At 40.1% G+C, this 21,917-nt stretch overlaps 1 protein-coding gene across 6 annotated transcripts in view; it reads right to left on the bottom strand.

The window, feature by feature from the left end:
* Nucleotides 1-21,917, bottom strand: part of RBKS (ribokinase) — a 109,197-nt gene that overhangs the window by 51,320 nt on the left and 35,960 nt on the right. For 4 of the 6 annotated variants that reach the window (XM_060754116.2, XM_060754114.2, XM_060754112.2 and 1 more), the window contains exons 5-7: nt 19,461-19,625; nt 12,740-12,831; nt 4,835-5,023 (exon numbers count right to left, since the gene is read on the bottom strand). In XM_060754116.2, the coding sequence (XP_060610099.2) occupies nt 4,835-5,023; nt 12,740-12,831; nt 19,461-19,625 (446 nt within the window). Of the gene's footprint in view, nt 1-878; nt 2,983-4,834; nt 5,024-12,739; nt 12,832-19,460; nt 19,626-21,917 lie in introns of those variants that run through there. The other 2 variants (XM_060754115.2, XM_067464159.1) reach the window with 2 other exon arrangements.

Raw genomic sequence — 21,917 nt, 5'->3', positions numbered from 1 at the left:
GCAGCAGTGTGTATATAATAAGCAATGCAATAAAAGGTTGAATTGTGAAACAACGGGATCCTGCTCCAGTTAATCCTCCTGGAGCCATGTGTGCCAGCATACAACAGGCAAGATAAACAGCAATGACCTCCAGATGGAATCTTATACCTTTCAACTAAGAATAAAAAATTGTGCAAGATTTGTTCAAGAAATAAGTTCTGATGACTCAGGACCCTTCTACACATGTCTAACAACCTAGAAGAAAACAGGAAAAAAAGGGGATGGGGTGGATAAATGCCTTTTGGGGAAAATGCGATTGGAATCGGCATGAAAAGCACGTGTTTAAAAGGTGCAATTAAAACCTGATTCTGCCCCAAAATGTGCATCTTTGCATGACTGTATATCCCTGAAGTCACTTCCTTCTGATCCCCCTGTGTGGATTGCTTCAGCCCGTGTGCACATTTTAAAAGCCCAAAACAGCTTATCAGGCTGTCAAAAAATGAAGCCATGGACACACAAGTGGCTAAATGGAAGCAGAGTTGGAAAACAATTACAATTAGAACTCTCTGCAACCATTTCTTTGTTTTAATGTTTATAATATTAAACAGAACTTGAATTTATAATTGAGTGAAGACAGAGAGAAGAAATTTGTTGGTGTGTACATTAGGATCTCCACACGAGTGCATATGAGGTCCAGCAAATCTCAGAGACACTTAAAATAAAAAACTTCCTTTGGATGTCCCCTGTCCCTCTTCTTCTTGCGGACTTGTAAAATACGCTTTAAAGGATGGGGGAGCATTTCCCAGGACTGACAGGCCTCTGTGTGGACTTGCTGTTAGGTTATGTGGGTTTTGATCACCACTTTGTGGTTTCTTAAATTTTATACAATATGACCTCCACATCCTTAGGGAAATCAACAACCTCCAGAAGGCATAGAAAACGTCTACAGCAAACACCTCTCAAACATGTCTGGGTCCTCTATTGCAACTCCATGGACAATTTCCTGTGGAAACATATCATTGTTTCTGCTGGAGTACCTAGTGAGAACATATTTTTTCAGAGGTGGGTATGTTACACTACAGGTACGCGTCCCATGATTATAGGATTGTACTGTACCTATAAAACACGAGTTATAAAAGCAGAAAAAAGGAATTAACTACTCCAAACAAGAACCTGTTATTATAGGTTGTCATACTGGGGACAATATTAATTAGTGGACTTTACCAGAAAAATATTGCAGAAATGCAGCAGGTCTGTTTTGCTAAAACTAGAAAAACTTCATGAATGGTTTTAAATGTTCTTTTTTTTTTTGTAAGATAAGGTCTGTTCTTATGAAATATGAAACTGAGTGGTGTGTCTACTTGATCAAAGGGATCATAAAAACCCTCACCTTAACATCCCAAACCACAACATGTGAAGACAGCCAGACACGGTGGATGGAGTTGTTTGTTCTTTCCTGAGAAAATCTTATCAGGAATGCTAGATGCTTGCTGTCATCAAGCTTTCTAAGGCTTTCTTCACACCCAGGCAGCCCTTTGTTTCCTGTGTGGTAACATACTATCCTAAGAATATTTCTCTCTCACCAAGTTCAATGGAATCAGCTCTCAATAATAGTGGGGATAGAGCCCACATGTTTAGTGTGCCAAAATTTACTAATTCATGGCTATGCTATCAGTTGTCCCAATCCTCAGACTTTCTTATTTTCTTTTCCGTTTTGGCTGTATTGCTCAAAAAAGAGGGTTTTTCTTCACAAAAGAGGAAGAAGGATATTGTTATAAAATTGTTTTGTGCTTTCAAGTCATTTCCATCTTATGGCAGCCCAAAGGTTATAGGATTTCCTTGGTAAGATTTGTGCAGAGGGACTCTGCTTTTGCTTTCTCATGAGGCTGAGACTGTGAGTTTCCCAAAGTCACCTGGTGGGTTATGAAGACCAAGCAGGGATTAGTCCTGATCCCAGAATTGAATGCTTAAACCACTGTATCATGGTGGCTTTCGCAAATTATTGCCATTGTGTATTTTTAGGTGAGTTGGTCTTGAGTATGCAATTAAGACCCATAAGTTTTACCAAAGACTTGCTCTTGATGCATGAAAACTACAATTGGTTTGATTTGGGATCTGAAGAGATATTTTCATGTGTGCATACTTTCATGTTTATTTGGTACACATTTTACTGTGCCAATAAAGGCACAAGTTCAGTAAGAGGACTTTTAGGCACTTTGTTTCACCAAAGCAGTTTGTTGTTACCTAATCCAGAGCCTTTCTATGAAACCCCTCAGACTAACAATTGAGAGGCAATCCATGTGGACTAAAGAGCATGAAAGAATGGTCACTCAACAAAAAGGAAAGTAAGCTTAAAACAGCAAACTCATAAAAGTTTGTATGGCTCAGCACTTTCACCTACACAATTAAACTTCAGCATTTTTTTGGCTGAGTTCAGACTGAGTCAGAGCTTAGCTCTGGAAAATGGGAGTCAACACTAAGGTCTAGAACAAGCAAAAACAGAAGTGTCTCTAAGCACATCTCTAAGTAAGTACAATCTCTCGTTATTACTGAGGTAATCAGAATAACTTTAAAGGGAGGGCAAATGGTTTTCATTTCATTTTTTATTCTTAGTTAGGAGAAAGCAAGATAGCTGAAATTTCTAGAGTTTGGCCACGTTTCTTCTTTCTTCTTTTACTACAGCCATCAGAATTCTCAATGATCATTACTGCTGTTCGAGCTGGATGGCTCTGGGCTTGGAGCTGCTGAAAATGCAACTTTCCCAAACTCTGAACATTTCAATGAGCAGCACTCCTGCTAAGTAATTCTGGACTGTGGTGAATGAGAATGTTGATAAAGCAGCCATGTAGACGAGACTATGGAATTTTTCAGAAATTATTCTGCTGAGGACCCCTGCCACCAAAGTCTTGGGAATTGGTGGCACTCATAGCTTTAGTTCTGATATCCATAATACATTCTTCATTTCCCAGGAGAAACTTCATTCCAAAAACTCAACAGGTGAATCTGTAAGAATCATTTGCATTCTCACCTCATGCCCAAGTCAAAAGTACACAAATGCACAAATCCTCTTTGTATATGGTTTCTCTGTAGCACTAGAGAAACTAGGATGATAAATATGTACACACAACGTTTAATGATTGACTGATTGATTGACTTCCTACTTTTCCTCCAAGGAATTCAAGGCAATGTCATAGCATGCTGTAAATATGTAACAGCAGCACATTTGAGAAGGAAAATAAAGAGTATACATACTGAAGACACAAATAGAGCCTTTGGGGTCCTAGCAAAAGACTGGAAATAACAAATCTATTTAGAGTTGCACAATTTTTTATTCTTAGTTGACATAGAATCATAGAATCATAGAGTTGGAAGAGACCTCGTGGGCCATCCAGTCAACCCCCTGCCAAGAAGCAGGAAAATTGCATTCAAAGCACCTCCAACAGATAGCCATCCAGCCAAGTGTAAGATTCCATCTTTTTGGATTATAGCTTCTAGAATTCTCCAGCCAGCATGCCTATAGCTATTCATTGCTTACTCTATCAGGTTAAAGAAGATACATTTTGGTGAATTGTCAGTACATTTTTAAATGCTGTACGGTACAGCTGGATGCATTCCATATGTCCTGGCATATGTATGCTACATAAAAGCTCTCTCGTTGGGCGCTGGAGATAGCTTCTATGAGGAAAAACTCCCAAAACACTCAGAATTCTTTCCTACCCATTTGCATCTCAGTTACTTCTATCCAGATTTGTATTTTTGAAGACTGAAAAAGATTTCAAGCCAGTCCCTTCAATACAGACATCCAGCATAAGAACTCATATTGGTGTTTTTTTTTTGTTTGTTTTTTTTTGTTTTTTTTTGTTTTCTGGAGGACTGATGTCCCCAAAACTAAACCAGCTATTCTGGTTTAGGCACATAAAAGGACTATGTGTTACTTTCAATAAAATGAGGAAAATGTCACAACTGCTTCAGAAAAACACATGCTACATTTCATGACATCAGGCAGTTAAAATGTATAGTTAGTACATACAGTGCTCTCAAAAACATTCCCAGAACTACTTTGGATTTGCATCAGACTGAAGGCATAGTACAAAATGTACCAGTTCTTGCAAGTATGTCTGAGATAAAATTGCTATCAGAACCTTAACTATTGCCTTTCCTGATGTTTAGGGTGGCTGCTGAGCTAATAATCCTCACATTCCAGCAAAGAGGTGTTCACTCAGCACTTGATTATAAACAGGAAAAGAATCAGTGGTATGTGTAGAACAGAACCCCAAGCCTACAGTTTATGAAAAATGCGGGTCACTGACCTTACAAATCGGGACAAAATTAATTTGGCATGGCATGCCGCGCTTCTGCCTTTTAACTATGCCCTGTGGAATTTGAGCACCTGATACTACTTAAGCTCTACAAAGCAAAGGCTCTTGCCAGCACAAACAATTCAGGCATGTGTGGGCAGAACCCATCCTTCAATTTTGGGGAGTCTGAGGAATGAAAGACTGGGTGTCTCCTTTCCTCTTCTGCAAAACATACAGAGGTGTTTGAGGTGAGGGTGCTAAGGGATTAAGTCGTCATCTTGCACAAGCAGCAACAGAATTACCACTAACACGACCAACTGCAAAGTAAAAGTGGCAGAAGGGTGAAGGAGGGCTCCAATGATATCATCAGCACATAGTGCTCTGCTCTATCCACAGAACAGCCTATAAACCTTGGGTGAACTGACACTGCTCAATAAGCTGGAAAATGACAACATACGGGCACGCAATTAGTCTTGCCCACAGATCTGGCTATTTACTCTGCTTTTTTGGTACTCAAATAACCTTCTTCCAATGCAAGATTAAGCACAAGCACATACCGTGGTGTCCACAGGGGTGACCTTCTGAGCAGGAACATGTTTTGGAGTGGGTGCTTTTGTGGAGACCATGACACAACCCTCTGGGCCCAAGGTTACAATAACGGTCTTGCAGCCTCGCTCTAACAAGATACATCCCACACGTCCAGCATCTTCAGCATTACCAACTGCAATGCCCGTTAGAATTTCTGCCTTGGAGAAAACATTAAACCATTTCAAAAACACACAAGCAAACAGAAATCTAATCTGACAGCACCTATTACAAACACGGACTAATTTGTTCATGAATATGCTTGCAACAAAGCTTGAATATTAGTCACTTCTATCAATTGTAGCAGGAGATGGCAAGTCGTTATCACAATGAAAAAGGGAACAATCACTTCTGGGATACAAATGAGACCACTCACCTTTTGTTTTATCGTTATTTTCGCAACTGAAAATCAGTCCTTTTCAGCACAAGACTGAAAAATAATACTATCAGCCATTCTAAAGAGTGGTACAAAAGTGAACTTTCATAATGGTATGATGAGGCCTTAAATTATGCTAAGTTTAAGTTGGACTCCGAGAATTACACAAAACTTAAATGAAGTGTTCTATTGTTGTATTTACCAGTATTTCAGAAGTCAAGGCTCCAGAAATGTATGTAAATCTGGTCCTCTGCCTCTTTTGACCAGAGCTTGGAAAAGTGATATTTAAAAACCAAAATTCTAGGAACCTGCACTCTTCCAGTTAGCATGAATGAGGGATGCCCTGTATCTGAGGATTTCTGGATGGCTTACAATAAAATAGGTTTAAAACAGTAATGAATATTAGTAGTTTTAAAACGTTTTAAAATATATTCAACATTTTGTCTATTAAAATCCAGTAATAGAGAAAATTTTTAATAGTACCACCATAAGAAATGTGCATCTTGTATAAAATCAATTATATCTGATGGTGTTAATAAAAAGCCAAGTTTCGGCAGAGTGCCAAAATGATCCCTATATTGGAATCATTTAGAAGTGGCAGCTCAACATAAGTTACGTTTCCAGGTTCTGGTTTTATTTATGTAAGACAGTGATGGTAGTTATTCAAGAGAAAGAGACAGCAGAAGATAGAAACTTCCCATATGAAGTTTCCTGAGAAATACCAATGTGGTGTTGGTAGTCTAACTACTTACTTATCACCGAGAGACCCTGACATTTCTCAACACCCAGAAAATAAGGGAGGCTGCAGAAATACTGTAACAAGCTCCTCAAATTGAGGGTGGTTCAAAAATGCCAACCACATCTATAGTATTCCTTGTTGATTTTACAATTAGGATGATATCACAAGCACAGAACATTGAGTATTCCTTTAAGCACAGGGTGTACCCACAGCCCTCAATTGTTCCTCATCTGGCCATCCTTCCGCATTGTCCATAGTGGTGCCAGTTATGTATTTATCAAAACCCAGATGACTTTAGGAGTTTTTGCTGCATCTGCAAAGAGTTGTCTCCAGCTGCATTAAACAATTGAGGAAAAGGGGGAAATCAGGACACGCTGGAAAAGGCTGGGAGCTACTTCCTCACCAAGGTAGCAACAAACACTAGACAGGGCTTACGTGCCAAAGTTAAAATGTGTCGTGAAGTGTCAATTGCGAAATTAAACATAAAACTGCTGGATTGTGTTGGAAAGTTCCTCCCTACAATAAAACATTTTCTAAAAAAACGTCCTACAATTGAAGGAAATAACTAATGACTGCTTTTTAAAAGAGAAGAAAAAACACTAGAGGAGAAGGCCAAGGAGCTTATTTATAAACATTTTCTACCAGACACCAAATAGAAATGTGCACAGGAAGAAGGAGAAAATGCCACTAGAATGCCATATAACCTGGAAACCACACAACACTCCAGATGAGGAAATATTTGTGATAAAATATATGAACATCATTAGTGTTGTTAATGTATAGAAGCTTCCAAGCAACATCATGGATCATTTGATACAATGATTGTTCGATTGCCCCTACTCTGTGGTATAGATCAGGGGTTTTCAAATTTGTCCATATTTTTCTCAAAATATAGTCCGGCCCCCCAACAGTCTGAGGGACAGTGAACCATCCCTCTGCTTTAAAAGGTTGAAGACCCCTGGCATAGACACACAAAATCACAGATCTTTAGAAATATAATTAAGCTATCTCAATTGCTTCTGTGGAAAAAGGTGATAGACAGACAAACAGATAGACAAAAGACAGATAAGTAGACAGGCAATAATCCCACAGATCCACCCTACTTTGTTCAGCTACACATTTTGGAAGTTCTTCCTTTTGCTTCTCCATCTCAATTCAGATACTAGCTGGAACAGAGTAGTTGATAGTTTCTTTCAAAAACTAGACAGATGAGTAGTTACTTACCAAACTGGTAACAGATGCATCCCCTCTCCCACCATATCTGTGAACAATGTAGGCATCATCCACAAGAGCCCCTATGTGGCTCCACATACTGTGAAAAATATCCCTTCATTTCAGCTTGAAAAATATCACTCTCAAGTACTTTATATACTCATGTATAAATAAAGCCTTTATTTAGAATCTCTACCACTGTCTCTCTGCAGAGAATTTTATGCTGAAAGCCCTTATTAAAAATGATCAACACTGCTCTGCTCCATTCTAAACACCTAAAATGTCTCCCCCATATTACTAATGAATTACCCAGGTCAAAATAATAAGGAGGAGGGGGAAGAGAGAAAGGAGGGAGTGCCGACACCAGTTTGGACAAGGGAAGAGCAATGGAGTGGGAGTGCTACATGTCACTGCTTTAATGGCTGGTCCCCAAAAAGAGGCAGTTTGCTTTCTTTGCTCTTCTTCCCCACCCCTTGTTTGCATGCTGCAAGTCGTCTCTGGTTGCTTCTGGATCGAGAGAATCGGCCGTCTACGAAGACGTTGCCCAGGGGACGCCCGGATGTCTTGCAATCCTGCGAGGAGGCTTCTCTCATGTCCCCCACCCGCCTCATAGGAAACCTGCTACAAAACAGGAGCTTTTTTGATGAGTTCCAGGGCCAGAGAAGCAGATGGCGGAAACAGAACAACGGCCTGCCTCAGGGGAGCGTGCTTGCTCCATCCATGTTCAACATCTACACAAATGACCAGCCACTGCCAGAAGGGACAGAGAGTTTCATCTATGCTGATGATCGTGCCATTACTGCTCAAGCAGGGAGCTTTGAGATGGTTGAACAGAAGCTCTCCGAAGCTCTAGGTGCTCTTACTGCCTATTACAGGAAAAACCAACTGATCCCTAATCCATCTAAAACACAGACATGCGCCTTTCACCTTAAGAACAGACAAGCATCCCGAGCTCTGAGGATTACCTGGGAAGGAATCTCACTGGAGCATTGCAACACACCCAAATACCTGGGAGTTACTTTGGATTGTGCTCTGACCTACAAGAAGCACTGCCTGAACATCAAACAAAAAGTGGGCGCTAGAAACAACATCATACGAAAGCTGACTGGCACAACCTGGGGATCACAACCAGACACAGTGAAGACATCTGCCCTTGCGCTATGCTACTCTGCTGCTGAGTATGCATGCCCAGTGTGGAACACATCTCACCACACTAAAACAGTAGATGTGGCTCTTAATGAGACATGCCGCATTATCACAGGGTGTCTGCGCCCCACACCACTGGAGAAATTACACTGCTTAGCCGGTATTGCACCACCTGACATCCGCCGGGAAGTAGCAGCCAATAGTGAAAGGACCAAGGCAGAGACATCTCCAGCTCATCCCCTGTTTGGGTATCAGCCAGCACGTCAACGACTTAAATCAAGACATAGTTTTCTTAGATCTACAGAGACACTCTCTGGAACACCCCAGCAAGCGAGAGTCCAAAAGTGGCTGGCCCAAACCCAGCACCTCAATTCATGGGTGATACCAGATGAGAGACTCCCCCCTGGGCACACAGAAGACTGGGCAACTTGGAAGGCGCTGAACAGACTGCGCTCTGGCACCACGAGATGCAGAGCTAATCTTAAGAAATGGGGCTACAGGGTGGAATCCTCGGCATGCGAGTGCGGAGAAGAGCAAACCACTGACCACCTGCTGCAATGCACCCTGAGCCCTGCCACATGCAAAATGGAGGACCTTCTTGCGGCAACACCAGAGGCACTCCAAGTGGCCAGATACTGGTCAAAGGACATTTAACCAAATACCAAATTGGCAAAATCTGTGTGTTTTTTTCCCCTTTTTCTTTTTAATTCTGTGTGTTTGTTTTGCTCTGTTAGAATTGTAATACAATGGTTGCTGATGACACGATAAATAAATAAATAAATAAATTCCCCACCCCACCCTTTAGGCTCTATTTTCATTCTTTTTTCATCATGTATATTCCTTTTCCTATCTGTATTTGTATTGATATAGACCTTTTTATATCATCAAATAAACATACCCTCTATTTTTCTATAGCTTTTCCCAAGTATGTTTCCTCTATGCAGTTTTCAAATGAGATGATAAAATTCATTACATATCTCTAATTTTCATGGTCAAAGCAAAATCCATCATTTTGGTCCCTAAATCTGTCCTTGACTTAAAAGTGACTATAGGTGAAGTTATTCTCTATCCCAGGTGGGAATCTTAAGGGCTGGTTCAAACATAATGATTATATCAAAAATGACCCTTGTTCCCATGTACTCCTGCGTGATTCCTCTTCCAAAAAAGATTTGGACACAACCAAGGACTGTTAAACTACTCTTTGCCACAATGTCTGAACCAGAAAGCTCTTGACTGAGCTGGGCTGAAATCCTGATCCAAATCAAGATCACTGGCTAGCCTACAGGTCATAGGTTTTCTTCCATGACTTAAATCCATACAGTGAGAGAAAATTTATGGAATAGCAGGTTTTGCTTCCTTCTCATCTTATGTTTTATATAGCGCCCTCTCTATTGTATATTGCATATTGATCAATGGATCTATAGCATTCATCCCATGTTGTTTCGCTATGTGCATTTATGTAAGACCCTCTTGTATTTTGCTCTTGGAACTTTGTAAAATACCACGGGCATTGTTGATATTCCTTTGAGTCTGAAATACTTTAGCAGCACACAATCTTAAGATGTGGCTTCAACAGGCCTTAAATATGATATACTTATTCTGCATTGCTTTCATTAGAAGTATTAGGAAGAATAGAGAACCAGCACATTCCTGGGCAAACCTCAGGGATTAGGCTATGCTACATCTGGTGCACAGTGAATTAACAAGCCAGTTTCAACAGGCTTGATCTTTCTGGGAAAGGACAGGAGAAAAAAAGCCCCAAACTACAAGCTAAGCAAAAATCCAGGAACTGATAACCTTGCAAGATGCTTTCACAATGTTTTGCACATGAACCACATGCAAAGAACTGCACAAATGCAATTTATTATTGAAACAGTAAATATGTTTAATAATAATATAAAAACCCCTAAAACCCACAGCTTATGAGATGTCCCTTGTGGTAGGTGGTCCATTGATACCAAGTCTGTTTTTGCTTCATTCTAGCACAAAAATTCATAAGGAAAAAAATGTTTTAGAATAGCAAGTATTTGTGGTTGCCTAAACACTCCAAGTGTTCAGTGGGCAAGCATATCCTTCAGACTAATTCAAGACTTGCAACTCACAAGGCCAAATATGCAGCAACATTTGATACTCTTAAGGCTTTGGAAAGTGACATAATGGTTTTATGCTTTCCCTGTTGAGAGGACAAATAGCAGAAACTTTCAGCTTGGTCTTATGATTGGCTGAGAACCCCTGTTCTCAGCCAATCATAAGCTATCGACAATGTGTCTACCATATTAATTATTAAGATATCTGGCAAAAATGTCATAGCTTACTCTGACAATGGGGCATACATTTCCACTTCCCTTTAAACTAGGTGACTACTCAGCGCAAAACTCCAGACAGATATTAATTTTGACATACTAAAAATTGCCTTTTCCTTTATAAATATTTTAAGTGGAAGGTGATTGGCAGCTCATTATTTTCTCTTTCATGTCATTACAATAAATAAGTAGACCATCAGTTTTGCCCACAGGCCTCTAATTCTCAAGCAAGCACTCAACAATATTAAAATATTATGCCTGCATTATTATGCCTCCAATTCAGAGGACACGGGAGACATGGCCATCAGGAAATACTGCATCTTCAAGTAAGAGCAATACAGCAATGGAGGACATTGTGATAAAGTGCTCAATTTTGCCAGCTTATTGAGCAGCACCAAGTTCAAAAATGAACAAAGAATTCCCCAAAACTTTTCTGATTATGTGAAGAAAGGTCATGTATTTAATTGGGTGTGTGGTAACAGCGAGATATTCTCTTCCTCCTTAAATTTATGGCAAGGTGAACAACGTTTGTCTGCCAGATATTCTTGGATTTCACATCCCAACATCCATTTCCATTGGCTTATCTGACTAATCTGATGGAAACTGTAGTCCAACAAAATCTGGAGGATCACAGTTGTCAACCCCTAATTTTTGAGTACACATTTTTTTTTGCTACTTAGCTGTACCAAAAAGAAAAATGTGTACTCAAAAATTAGGGGTGGGCGACTGTGAACCTTGAGATTTTGTTTTGGAATGCCTTTCTGTATGGGAAATCCTGTTTAGAAATTAGGATCTTCATAGGAGGGCATTCTTGGTACCATAAATGTGGGGAATACATGATGCAATTAGTCAGTGCAGTTTTGGAATACCCTTCTGAAGATGTGATTGCCAGGATTTCTATTCTTTTTATCACCAAATTAGAAAACATATTTTTCTCTAAGAATTTCAAAATTTGAAATCTGAAATATTAAGTATTGCTACTGAAGAGTTTTAACACTTATAGTATTAGTATAGCAATCTCTTTAAACCAGTATTTAAGAATTTTACAGATTATCTCTGTGAGAAACAGGCATCAATGGCACCAAATTATTAATGGAACAGCTATGGGCAGTGTTCCATTTCTCAGGAGGTTAAGTTAAATGGGAGGAACTAGAGTTCGGCAGGAATGTAATGGTACTATATAAATCCCAACTAGAGAAATCAGAGGATGGAACTGGTTCAGAACCAAGAAAAGGGTTGATCTCCCTTTCCCACTGCAGTCCTTGTTCATCCTACAACTCCCCCTCCCCAGTCAGGGCTAGTTACTAGGTATGCCAGGCTTGAGATAGGAAAAGAGAAGAAGCAAGAGTTTTATTATGCATAATCTTGGATCCCAACCATAGCCCTTCCCATTCCTGGAAAAATTTCTGCATGTTCAATCACCTACACCCGGCAAGGTAAAGAGAACCTGCTTCCAGAATCCCTTATTGGGCATGAATAAATACAAAAACAGAGGAAAATGGGCAGAGCAGATAAGCCTACTTCATCAGCTTCTCAAAACATGTATTTTAATAGCTAGATGGACACATCTGTCCATCAAAATGGAAGTAATAAAAGTGGAAGCTGCTGAAACTGTGGTCTCTAGAAGGTTCAGATTGTTTTTGTTTACTTTTTGCAAATATTCCCTGGCCCAATTGTTTCACAGAATAGAATGATAGAATCATAGATCTGGAAGAGGCCCTATGAGCCATCAGGTCGACGGAGGATCTACGTTAGAACATTCCCAGCATGTAGCCAGGAGTAGTTTTTAAAGTCTGTATCCTTTGTTTGGAATACAAAGTTTTCTGAAGCATGTTGAACTGCTATTCTGTTTTGTAGAGTATGAAACTAGACCACTTCTATCCAAGTTATTGTGTCTCTAGTACCAAATTTTCTATTAAGAAAGTAATACTTAGAGATACTTATTAATTGAGATTTAATTGTAAAAGCCAGTATGCAGAAATCCCAGCATCACAGAAAGAAAATATTAACACAATTTGGGTATATCCCTTGCATTCCATCACAGACATAACATTCAACATTTTACCTAACTCCAAAGCCAATAAAATGAAATATGCATTACCTCACTTTCATTGCAACAGAAGATGTCAGAATGGGTATAAAACTCTTGATTTAGGTCAGCAAGTGCTGGAGCTGGATTAAACAAAGTCTTCACTGAAAAATAATGGGAAATGTTGTCAAAATCAATGACATGTGATACTAGAACATGAATAACAATACATTATTTGCAAATACACAAAAATTCCAGGGAAGTATCGAATTTTCTGACATTACAAAACAGAGGATAATTAATAGATCATACTAATGTTGGCTTTCACAAAAGCCCCAAAATATCAGAAGAAAACAATTAAATAGCAAAACAAAAGCTCTCTTGAATTCAAACAGCCCAATACTTACTGATGTATTTATTATTTCTCAAAGATGTTCTATTTAAGAATGGCACTTTGCAATTGTTGGGGGAAACTCAGAAATACAGCACTTATAGCATTCTGCGACAGAACCCAAAACAAAACCTGGGTGTTCATTAATATCTCGTTTTGTATCAAGTAGATCAGGGCTGTGCAACATGTGGCCTAGGAGATGAATGCAGCCCTCACAAGGTTTTGGTGTGACCTGCAGAGGCTCTTCATAGCCTAAGCCTTAGAGAGGAAGGTTCCATGCAATACTACAGTAAAGTAGCAATTGGAAACTGCCATTCTCTCCTCCAAATGTTTTATCTCTGTTCTGTATGCACCATAGTTACCAAACCAACCTGTGACAAAGGGGGCACCACCAATAAATCCAGTCCAGTGACACAGCTAGCAATGCTGATCTCATTTGGAAATGTGGTGTAGGGAAGTTGTTGGGCTCAGGTTGGAGTAGTGGGGAGTACTGGGGAATGGAATAGAATTTTAAGAGGTATCAGAACTTTATTCAGGAAAGTTAGAATCTTGGGCTCCAGGTTATGTTAAAATTACATATTAATCGGTCATTTTAGAGCGAAAAGGCAGTAAATTGCTTCTCATCCAGCAACAAAATGACAAACTCTGCACCATTTGCCACTGATTTTCCTTTTTCTGTGCCTCTGGGTTGCCTCTCTCATCTCCTTCTTTGGTGGGGAAATCACCAACTCCCCATCGTTAATTTCCCTCCCTTGTGAGGGACAAATGTAGCTTCACCATGAAGTTGTTGTGGGGTCTTCATCGTAAAGCTAAGTTTCTCCCTCACAAGAGAGAGAAGGTGGCTCTTTTTCCTTCTGGAGGCATAGGAGACAACAGAGGCAACCCACAGGCAAAGGGAAAGGAAAAGCAGGAAAGGCAAGAGCTGGGGCACTTCTTCTTTCCCTACAACTTGCCACCACATAGAGGGGAAGTGGGGAAATGGGGGCTAATACACTTTGCTGCTTGCTATGAGGGAAAGGCATCCTCTCACAAACCTGGACTGAGGCACAAAAAAATGTAAATAGATGTTTAGCCTATTTAATTTTGACCCCTTACTATTGACAAGTTGTGCAGGCCTGAAATAGATGATATTTCCAGATGAAATAAGCTCTCTTCTACATAAGAAAGTTTAGAGGCAGCACTCACATTCTGTTACATAGTGTTCTCTTTCAACCTTCAACTCTAAAGATGTAAAAAGAGTAGGACCTTTTCTTATAAGGGGCTATACATGAGCCAACAATGTGATGCAGCGGCAAAAAAAGCCAATGGGATTTTGGCCTGCATCAATAGGAGTATAGAGTCTAGATCCAGGGAAGTCATGCTATCCCTCTATTCTGCCTTGGTTAGATCATATCTGGAGTACTGTGTCCAATTCTGGGCACTGCAATTGAAGGGAGATGTTGATAAGCTGGAATATGTCCAGAGGAACGTGACTAAAATGATCAAGGATCTGGAGAACATGTTTGGCCTGCAGAAGAGAAGTCTGAGAGGAGACATGATAGCCATGTATAAATATGTGAGGGGAAGTCATAGGGAGGAGGGAGCAGGCTTGTTTTCTGCTGCCCTGGAGACTAGGATGTGGAACAATGGCTTCAAACTACAAGAAAGGAGATTCCATCTGAACATTAGGAAGAACTTCCTGACTGTGAGAGCTGTTCAGCAGTGGAACTCTTCTTTGGAGGCTTTTAAACAGAAGCTGGATGGCCATCTGTCGGGGGTGCTTTGAATGCAATTTTCCTGCTTCTTGGCAGAGGGTTGGACTGGATAGCCCATGAGGTCTCTTCCAGCTCTATGATTCTATGATTCCATTGACATAGGGAAAGTCCCTTTCAGACCATTTATAATCCTGGGTGGAGCAAGAACCAAAACTGGCTGAAACTAGGTGCAAAAACATGGAGTCACAAGCACTGCAAGACAAGATACTGTACTCTATTATTTTTCTCAATCTCTGTACCACGTCCTTCCCATCTCTATGTACCCATCTGTCTTTCTGTCTTTCTTTCTTCTTGCTTTCTTTCTGCATCCCTGTGGGCGGCATGTAGGCTAGAGGTTCCCCACACCAGATTTAGAAAGGAGAAATCTCGCTTTCAGCTATACTTGGCAAACATCCAAAAACAGTTGGAAGCTCTCCTTATTTTGAGAGGGATCTGTTTTTGGCTGCTCTTGTTTCCTTTCTGCAGTTTAATTCCTATTTAAGCAACGACTAATGCCTTGTTCCTATCTCTTTACTCACCAGACTGTGAATGCAAAAGCTGCTATTAGACTTAACAGACCACCACTTCAAGGCCCTGAAGTGCATGCTATTATTGGTAGGGTAACTTAGGCAGACGGAGCTACAATTTTAACATGGAAAACAGCCAGTAAAAGCATCATAAGCTTGATGGGAGTTCTTAAAAAAGAAGATGATCCAGAGCAAGACAAAATGATTGAACCATGGCCATATTCACTAATTGAGCTGATATGATGCACACCGACAATGAGTTTGTAGTACTATATCTATGAATTATGTCTCGGGAGACCAGAGTTCGATTCCCTATTCAATTCCAAAATCCACTGGGTGTCCTTTCGTGAGTCAAACACTTTCATTTCCAGAAAAACCCATGAATAGGATCATTGCAAGTCAGAAAAAACTTGAAAGCCCACAAACAACAAATAGTTGGCTCCACAAATCTTATTTACATACTGAGAGCTTGAAAAGTGATTTTTACAGAGAAATTCATTACAGCAGGCACAAGTGGCATGTCTTGTTAGGCTCTGACCTGGAGGCCAAGGAGGCACTGTAAACTCAGTAAATATACAACAGGGCAGTCATGAAAATGTCAGTCTACTAGAAAACAATAATTTTCTAATATACCTAATCTTTTCCATATGTATTTTATTTACCCTATCATAAAGCTAGTCCAAAGGCTGTAAGTCCAAAGTCAAGCTTGGATAATTAATGATACCAGTCTGTTGCAGGGCACTGTCACAAGCAGATGGTGGTTGAAGTCCAGGAAATGGAGCCTAGACAAGATACTGGACAGTTCTGAGTGGAGAGAGAGAGAGAGAGGAAAAAGTGGAGCAATAGGTTGAGGATTAATCAAGGGACGAAGTATTGTGTGGTCAACCACATCTTTCTTCTGGTTAATGCCAGCTTTAGTAACTTGATTCTGACTGTGTGTGAAGGAGACTTGCTTCTCCATGTCTGTAGTCCTTGGTCTCTAGAATGATAGTAGCATGACCTCCTCATGCTGTAGAGATAGTTGCAAAATAAGCAAAGATTTGGGGAGTGGAACTCCCCAAAAGCCTCTGTTGTCATGCCATCATCTCTTGAATATGTTCTACAGCAGGCAGAGTAGGCAACTCTTTCTCTCACATTGTCTGTTCTGTTGAATCTTCAAAGTCTAGGACATCACTATTTGAACATAAAGAGTTTAACGCAATCTTTCATAGCATGGTGGCTTTTACAGTACAATCTTCACCATCCCTAGCCATTCATTATATCTGATGTGGTTGATGGGTAAAACATCTGGATAACATCAGCTTGGAGAAGGCTGCTTTAACTCAACAGCCATTAAGACACATGAAAACAATGCAACTGTGATAGCTTCCGTCTCACCAAGCGTGCCAAATATGGTTAATGATCTCATATCAGTTGACTGAAAAAGCTTTACAGTTTGTATAGGCACAACAGTGCTATCATTGCAGCAGAAACACATACACACATAGTATGGCTACACATGAAACCTATATTCCTCTCACTCTATACCTGAGTATGGATCGGCAATATCAGAAGCAAAGGCTATATAGAAGACTTTGTTATATGGTTTGCAACAAATCTGTGAAAAATACTTCTGTGGAGTATCACTCCCAGTTTTCCCCAATCATGGCATTCTGAGAGTAATAGTAATTTGGAACAAAATGGCTCCTTGGTATCTGATGTGGTTTGGTTCCATAAAATTATGTCTCTTATATGAAATGGTAAAATCAACATTTACTTTTCAGATTTTAAAAAAACATTTTAAAGTTGTGAATGGTTGAATCCATGGACACAAAGTCCATGGAGAATGGAAGGCCAACTGTCCAAGTATTGACTTTTCAGCTCTCATTGCAGGACAACCATACAAAGTCCACTCCACATGCTTTGACATTCAGCCTGATAGAGGCCACACAGCTTTCACCATCACTGTGTGGTAGTTCATTTGCAGGCTGATTGCTTTCGAGTACAAATGGCAACGATTTCCACATCACTTTAACAAGCTCACTTGCTCTTGATTACAGTGGATCACTGGGTGAAAAATGACAGGTGAAACAACACCTCTCTTTAGAAGAGGATATGTTCTTTTTTGCTTTCCCCAAAATGCTGAAAGCCAAGGTGTAACTATCTTTGAAAATAAGAAAAATACACATTGTTTTAAAGGAGAAAATTGCTAGTGGTGGGGACCCTGCAATTCTGAGTGAATGCTGGAAGGGGGAAAGAGTTTGTCTCTGCTTTAGACTTTAGTAAGAGGCTTGGAGCTACAATCAGCTTCTGGTGAAGGCAAAGAGCTATACAGTATTGCTGCACCAGACTGGATGATCTGAACTGGCACAATGCCAGTCAAAAACAAAAGTTTTAGTACTCCTGTGCTTGTGGAAATTAAGCTAGGGGGCCCTTTTACAACTAGTAGTAAGACAGTGACATATCAGCAAGTGCAGCACTTTTAATCTGTAGCCTATAAAACTGACACAAGTGAATGGGAACAAGAGGGCTCATGACCATGAGGTTCTGTCTCTTCTGTTTCCTCTTTTTTCTGAGAGCAGCATCTGGGCATTCATCTGTTCAACACAAAACAGTCTAGTGTACTTCCTAACATAAACTGCTGCATTAAACATGAGGCATCTGCAGATTAAAAGGAAGAGAACTGCCGCTAATACACTCCAGCTGGGAGGTTGTTTAAGAATTTGCTGTGTTAGCACAGTGTTCATGACAATTTGATGACAAAGTTGGTTCAATATATTTTACATGACATTTATGCCACAGGTGGGCAGATATTTACTATAGTATGAACCTGTGTAGTATTAGGTAGGTGTAGAATCAGGCCTGTGAGCTGCATATAGCCCTCAGAGCCCTAACTTGTGGCCCCTGAAGCCTCCAAAAGCTTCTAGACCTCCTAAAAAAATACTGATGATTTTTCATGCAACCCCCCTCCCCATTAAAATGGCTTAAAACACTTCTGCAAATTGTAGTGGATTTGCTCTCCCAGACCACTCATATACCTTAAGATACTGCTAGAGTCCCCCAAGCAAAATGGATAACAATCAACCATAATCAAAACCAGAGCTAGCATGCTTTCTTCCTGTTTCAGTTTCAGCTGAAAGGGATGGGGAGGGTGTTCCTGGCAGGTTTGGGGTGTTGTTGTTGCTGCTGCTGTTGCGTGCTTTCAAAACATAAGGTCTGACTGCTGGAGATCTTAAGATGAATCTATAATGCTGTATAGTATTTTTGGCAAGATTTTATTCAGAGAGAGTTTGCATTTGCCTTCCTCTAAGAATGAGAGTGCGTGATTTGTCCAAAGTAGTTCCATAGGTTTTTGGCCTGATTCCAACCCTGCTCTCCTGATTCATATTCAACTGCTTTAACATTACACCATGATGGTAAAGCCACTGAAGTTTGTAAATGATTTGAGGAATTTCAGGGTGTGCCAAGGCAGGGTAGGTTGCACAATTGTTTTGGGGTTTTTTTTTTTTGGTAATTTTGGACTGCTTGTGCAGCCTGCTGGTCAGGCAAAGAGTCAAAAATGGCACCTACCCCTCTAAATTGTGCACCACTGCTATAATTTATGGAAATAGATAACCAAAGCTTAGCTGGGCAAGAGGGTGGTTCTGGGAGCTGTAGTGCAAAAGAATAAAATGTCCTGTTTCTATTTTCCATCCATGATGGAGGGAACAAAGCATTAGACCTCAAGATTGGAGGTTCCAAGTTTCATGCAGTCATGTCAAAGTGACATTGGGCTGCAATCGTTGTCTAAGTGTATCTCTGTGAGAGCAAAAATAATACAGACTGTTGTTCCAAGTAACTGAGACCTCATCTACACTGACCATTGAATGCCATTTCAAAGTGGTATTGAAGAAAGTAGTTTTTGCTATGCATATGATTATATAGAGGAGAGATAAATACAATTCTGATGTAGCTGTTAATGCTCTGTGGATGCAGTCCTAAAATTCAGCCTATGAAGTATATTGTATGTCAAAAGTGATACTGCCTCTATAGCCTTGGACTTCCCACTATCTTTAATTGTCCTAGTGTGCATGAAAGAAAGCATTTAAACCTTACTGTCTTGAAAAAGATATTTTAAAAAACAGATTGAGAGGAGAAATAATTAAACCACATGATCATTTTACCTCCACTGGCTTGAGCCATTTTCATAGCTTCCAGAGAAATCGCTGGACTGATTTCAAGCTGGCAAACCATAACTTTGGCTTTCGAGATGACATGAGCAGCCCTCTTCAAGTCATTAGAATTTAAAAGCAAATTTGCTCCTGCAACAATGACAATGAAGTTTTGCCCTGAAAAAAAAGTTGAAATGTTAAAGTGATTAAAATAAAGTATGTTCTGAGTCTCCCTTGTCACCTAGAAACCAAAGGAATGGAATTCAACCATACTCTTTGTGTAGCTGGCCATAATTTCAATGGGATTTCTCTAAGAGAACTTTCTCCTGAACTGATGTGCAGTTTAACAAAATTTCTGTGGTTTGAGTTCTGGTTGCACTCAAGCCTATACTTACAAATGCATGAAAAAGAGAAGAAGAGCATATGGTCACATTACTGATCCCAAAGCATTTATTAAGAGGACAGTTCAGTTGAAATGTATCCATCAACTTTTAGTCCAAAGGGCTGCTTTTAGGGACTATTGCAAATGATGCATTTATACTAGTTCAGGAATCTGCTCTGGGTGAGATGATAACTGAGGCTATTGGAGCAGTTTCTGAAGCAGCTATTGTGGCACTATGTCCCCACTTGCTTGTGCCTGCTTAATCGCAGTCATGGACTCCTTGATTTAGTAAGCAATATGAGATGAGACACCTGCACATTGTTATCAGTGGCATCATGGCATTCCAGCTTACGTTTATTTATTTCAGGTAAATAGACGCATCTGGGAGCACTGCCATACTTGACATCATTCAATGGAAAACTGATAAAAATTAAACTGAAGAATGATTTTTTTACATCTACTGCCCCCTGCCAAATGCTAGTGTCAGATCTTGTAAATCATGAATGTCTATCTGATTGTGGGTTGGCGAATGTCTGCAAATAGTGATGGTTTATGAACACATTTCTCTTGAATCAGTTTTCAAAGCACTTTGCGTGCAAAGTGTGCCTGCCTCAAGTAGAATGATAATATAATGATCTCACAGGGAGGAATTCAAGCTCTCCAAAGCAATTAGAGCACTGAAAACATGACTTGAACTCTCAAGTTAAATCTTATTTTGGTTAAAGCCCAGGGCTTTTTCTCCTCCATCCCCTTTCATTGGCACATTCAGTGAAAAGAACTTGAACAACAGAAACATGTCAGACTTTGGGTTGCACCTATTGTACTCTGCACAGCTTTCTGAAAACTTTCATAGGAAGAAGCTAATTACAATAACTATTTGTTTAGTTTTTACAAACTGAGCATTACTGAAATATTGCAAAATATATCTAATATCTATATAAATAAAAGTCAAAATATATTCGTATCTATCTATCTACCTATGTTTGTATGTTTTTTCCAAGATACCAACAGAGTGTAACTCAACAGCGATGTAAACATTAGCAGGCAGGGCCGTAGCCAGAAAAGAAATTCTGGGAGGATTGAAAATTTGGGGGGGGGGGGGGGGGTGTTGAAAATTTCGGGAGGGGGTGTTGAAAATTTGGGGGGGGGGAGGAGTAGCGTCACGCTGAAGCAACGAGCACAGCAGGAGGCAGAGCAGCCTTCAATAGCCTGCAGCTCCGCCCCTGTCAACCACCTCCACCAAGTCTGGCCTCCTTAATGAGAGCATTCAACACCCCCCCCCCGCCAACTTGGTTGCTTCGCTACATTGGCTATTGCTGCAAGTAATGGCAGTGTGAATAAATTGTCAATATTTGCTTGAGATAGTGCTTGCAGTGCTGGAGGGACTCTTAATTTTTTGCATCTCATAGACTTCGCATGGGGATTTGGTTAACCAGTTAAAATTCATGAGTAAACCAGGGTTTTTTTAACCTGAAAAATGGGGGGGGGGGGGTTTAAACCCATACCCCCCCCCCCCCCCGGCTACAGGCCTGTTAGCAGGATAACACAATAGAGAAGCCAAATGTCCATTAATTAATAAGATGGGCCCTGTATTTAGGAAGAAGAAAATCTACTGTCTTCTTCCAGACTTGGTCGTAATTTCAAGTACCTGACAAGGGTCTTTTGATGCTATATGCGGACACCCATTATTACTATACTATAATTTTTATTGGTGGTAAATGATGCAGCAACATTCAGATCTGGAATGGCAGGCTATAAGTATTGGACAACAGAGAACATACTTTGATATGTCTCTTCTTTATGACTGTAACTGTAACTGGATTTTAGCAATTAATTTCTAAGTCATTCTTTCTGTACTGAAAAAGAAAAAGCAGCTTGCTAAATAAGTGTTCAAGATCCGTGAGTGTGGGTGTAATACTGTATGAGAGTGCCTCTGCACTTACCAGCCACATGTACCCTGTGAATTTGAAAGAGCTGCCAAGTTTATTCAGCTATCATATACTAGAATCCAGGTAATATTTTTCCATTCCCCTTCCACGGTCAAAGTATGTGTTTGGCATATTTTTCTTTAATCTCACTTGTCACTT

This window comes from Anolis sagrei, chromosome 1, assembly GCF_037176765.1.
Source record: "Anolis sagrei isolate rAnoSag1 chromosome 1, rAnoSag1.mat, whole genome shotgun sequence".
In the NCBI taxonomy this organism is placed as follows: domain Eukaryota; kingdom Metazoa; phylum Chordata; class Lepidosauria; order Squamata; family Dactyloidae; genus Anolis; species Anolis sagrei.
The sequence above is the reverse complement of the archived record's forward strand: the minus strand, read 5'-3'. Positions and strand labels throughout refer to the sequence as shown.